Source organism: Eschscholzia californica, unplaced genomic scaffold, assembly GCF_041429995.1.
Source record: "Eschscholzia californica isolate CP2 unplaced genomic scaffold, dmEscCali1.0.p SCAF_4, whole genome shotgun sequence".
Lineage (NCBI taxonomy): Eukaryota > Viridiplantae > Streptophyta > Magnoliopsida > Ranunculales > Papaveraceae > Eschscholzia > Eschscholzia californica.
Genome location: NW_028238461.1, coordinates 48,855,092 through 48,858,074, shown reverse-complemented (window position 1 = coordinate 48,858,074; position 2,983 = coordinate 48,855,092). Strand labels below are relative to the sequence as shown.

Sequence of the window (2,983 nt, the reverse complement as noted above, 5' to 3'; positions counted from 1 at the left end):
AGATCCCAAACAAATGGTGTGCTTTCTAGATCCCAAATAGATGACGTTACAAGAATCTTGTCTTTAGACTCTATGAAAGTACGAAACTTGACCGTATGACTATTCCTCATATAGAAAGGCAAGGTGATACAACTTACTTTATTCCATCTTCCTTTCTGAAGAGAAGAACTAGTAGGCGTTCCATTGATTTTCTCATCTATGTCCTTGTAATCACCATCTTCGTATATTATACATGTTGAACATACAATTGTTCAGTTTAACTATCATAGCTAAATTTCCATCTACATCAACTAACTGAGCAATATCTTTGAAAGTTTAATGGGCGCGGAGAACCCGAGGGTGATCAAGGATGAAATCAGGAATTGTGATTTTTCTAAACTTCTCATTTCCTACATCAAATGCCACCAAGTATACAGGACGGTAACCACTTCTCCACGCCCAAATATCAAGAGAACTATTGGAACAGTAAATCACACCATTCACATGTCATGAATTGCTTTCTCTAACGTAGTATATTGCAGAATGACTATAAAAGTTGGCTACAAACATGTTTTATTTTGCAAACGAATTATTATATAATCTTAACATAAACTTAGAGAATTTTGACATCTATGGTGCTAAATCAACTTCCACATCATTTTGATGAACACTGAAGACCATACTTACTAACAATGTGGTAAACCTACTGCACGAGTATAAAAACATATCCCATTTATTCAAATTCTTTTCTTATAAGTACCTAAGTTATATGAGAAGGAATGCAGACAGAAATTAAAAAGAAAACAAATAAAGATAATAGTGAAGTTGATTCTTCTAACAGGGTGGCAGTCAAAGAGCCCTATGATTGTTAAGGGACAAAAGACTCTCAGAGAAAGTAGTAGAAAAGCTACTAGGGCATAGTTTTGGAACTAAGGATGGGATTCCACTTACATCAACCTCTGTCCAAGTATCCTTCTTCCAATTGTAACAATAAATAGACAAACGTTCATTCTTCTCCCAATTCTGACTATTCGGACCCCAAATAGATGATGTTACGAGAATCTTATCATCTGACCCTATGAAAGTATGAAACTTGACGGTACGATTGTTCCTCATATCAAAAGGCAAGGCGATACAACTTACTTCTTTCCATTTTCCTTTCTGAAAAGAAGAACTAGTAGGCGTTCCATTGATCTTCTCGTTCTTGTCCTTGTAATCACCATCTTCGTATATATACATGTTGAACATACAATTGTCCAGTTTAACTATCATAGCTAAATTCCCATCCACTTCAAATAACTGAGAGATCTCTTCGAAAAGTAAATGGTTTCCGAGAACCCGTTGATCAAGGATGAAATCAGGAATTGTGATTGTTCTAAACTTCTCATTTCCTACATCAAATGCCACCAAGTATACATGACGATAACCACTTCTCGCCGTCCAAAGATCAAGAGAATGATTAGACCAGTAAATAACACCATTCACATAAACATAATCATCATTCAATGAAATTGGTGGGACCTCTTTGATCCTTCTCCATCTATTATTAGATTGGCGCCCAATGGTCAAAATCCCACAGAGAAAATATTTGAAGATGCGATCATCTGACCGTATAGTCAAGACACATATTAATTTGTGTTCATTAGTGGCAGGATCAAAACCAAATGCATAATGGTTTGGGAGACCGACGTGTTCTTCTCCCGCGGCTATCGAGGATGCTTGAAACCAAGGAGATACTTGTCCAGTACTGATACTGCATATACGAGCAAGATGTTCGCTGTATGAGTCAATGAGGCAGATTAAGCCGTTCACAGGTTTTGAAATGGCATCGTAAGATGACGAGTCAACCTCCCTTACTGTGTCAACAACTAGTTTCAGTTGTGTACTGTCTTCTTCAAACAAGACGTCAGCTGTAATGTGGAACTCCTTATATGGCCAAAAGTGGAAGTATCTGGCATCTTCTAATGACTTGTCCGGTGGGGGTGGTTGAGGAACAACAATAAAGAGACGAGGGGAAAGGCGTGTTTTAAAACGGGTGAGGTGTAAATCGATGAATTGTTGATCTTTATGGATTAAGTAACACCATCTTTTACAAACACTCTTAAAACGGGCAAGGGACTTAACCGGAAGTCTGTTTAGTATCTTAAATTCTAACCAATCATCATCATAGTGATTAATACTATCAATTAGATATTGTGGTGGTGGTGATGTTACACAAGTAGTACTAGTATTAGTAATACCAATATCACAAGGAGGATAGTGTTGTGGTGATGTTACACAAGTAGTAGTAGTAGTATTACCTAGTCCTATGGAAGTCTTGTTGGTAGATTTCTTTTTTTTGAAGATTGGGGGATTAGAAACAACAAAAACACCGCCAGCTCTCATCCCTCCAGAGAGTTTTAGAGAGATAATGTTTGATAGAGAGAGAAAGAGAGAATCACTACTTGTATGAAAAAGTAATCAAATTCAGGCTGCAATATCTGGGAATTGGAGAACTTGAATGGGGGTGTTTTATACTTTTATTTTCCGAGGAATTCTCAAACCGTTTTCTACTCGGATTAGATTAACAGGAAACCCACCGCCGACTTCCCGTTTTCTACTGGTACTAAATTTGACTTACGTCATTCATGACGTCATTACTTGATCACTGTTGTTTGGGTTGCTAAAAATATGGGATTGCCCTATTTTTTCTATTTTTTATATGTGGGTTTGACGGTTTGTTACTAAAAAAAATGTTTATCAGTATATCTTTCCTTTATTAACCCTATATACTTTTTATTTGCCCTATATATGTTTTATCTACTGTAGTATAAATCATGAAAAATTGGTGAGTTACCGTCTCACCCTTTGTTTTTTCACTAGGTACGGTATGTCCCAGTTCAACAAAAAAAAAAAAAGGTACTGTATGTCCCCTTCTAACTATTTTGTTAGATTACCCTATGTAAATCGTGTAAAAGTTTTCCACATCAGATCCATTTTTTTTCTTAAACCTCCTATCAAAATA

The 2,983-nt window shown here is 36.4% G+C and overlaps 1 protein-coding gene across 1 annotated transcript; it reads right to left on the bottom strand.

The window, feature by feature from the left end:
• Positions 1-828: 828 nt before the first annotated feature.
• Positions 829-2,608, bottom strand: LOC147545570 (F-box protein At4g19940-like). The gene is made up of 2 exons (XM_086635830.1): positions 2,600-2,608; positions 829-2,310 (listed from the first exon to the last, which is right to left on the bottom strand). Exons 1-2 carry the CDS (start codon positions 2,606-2,608, stop codon positions 829-831), a joined length of 1,491 nt encoding a protein of 496 aa, XP_086491956.1.
• Positions 2,609-2,983: the final 375 nt, after the last annotated feature.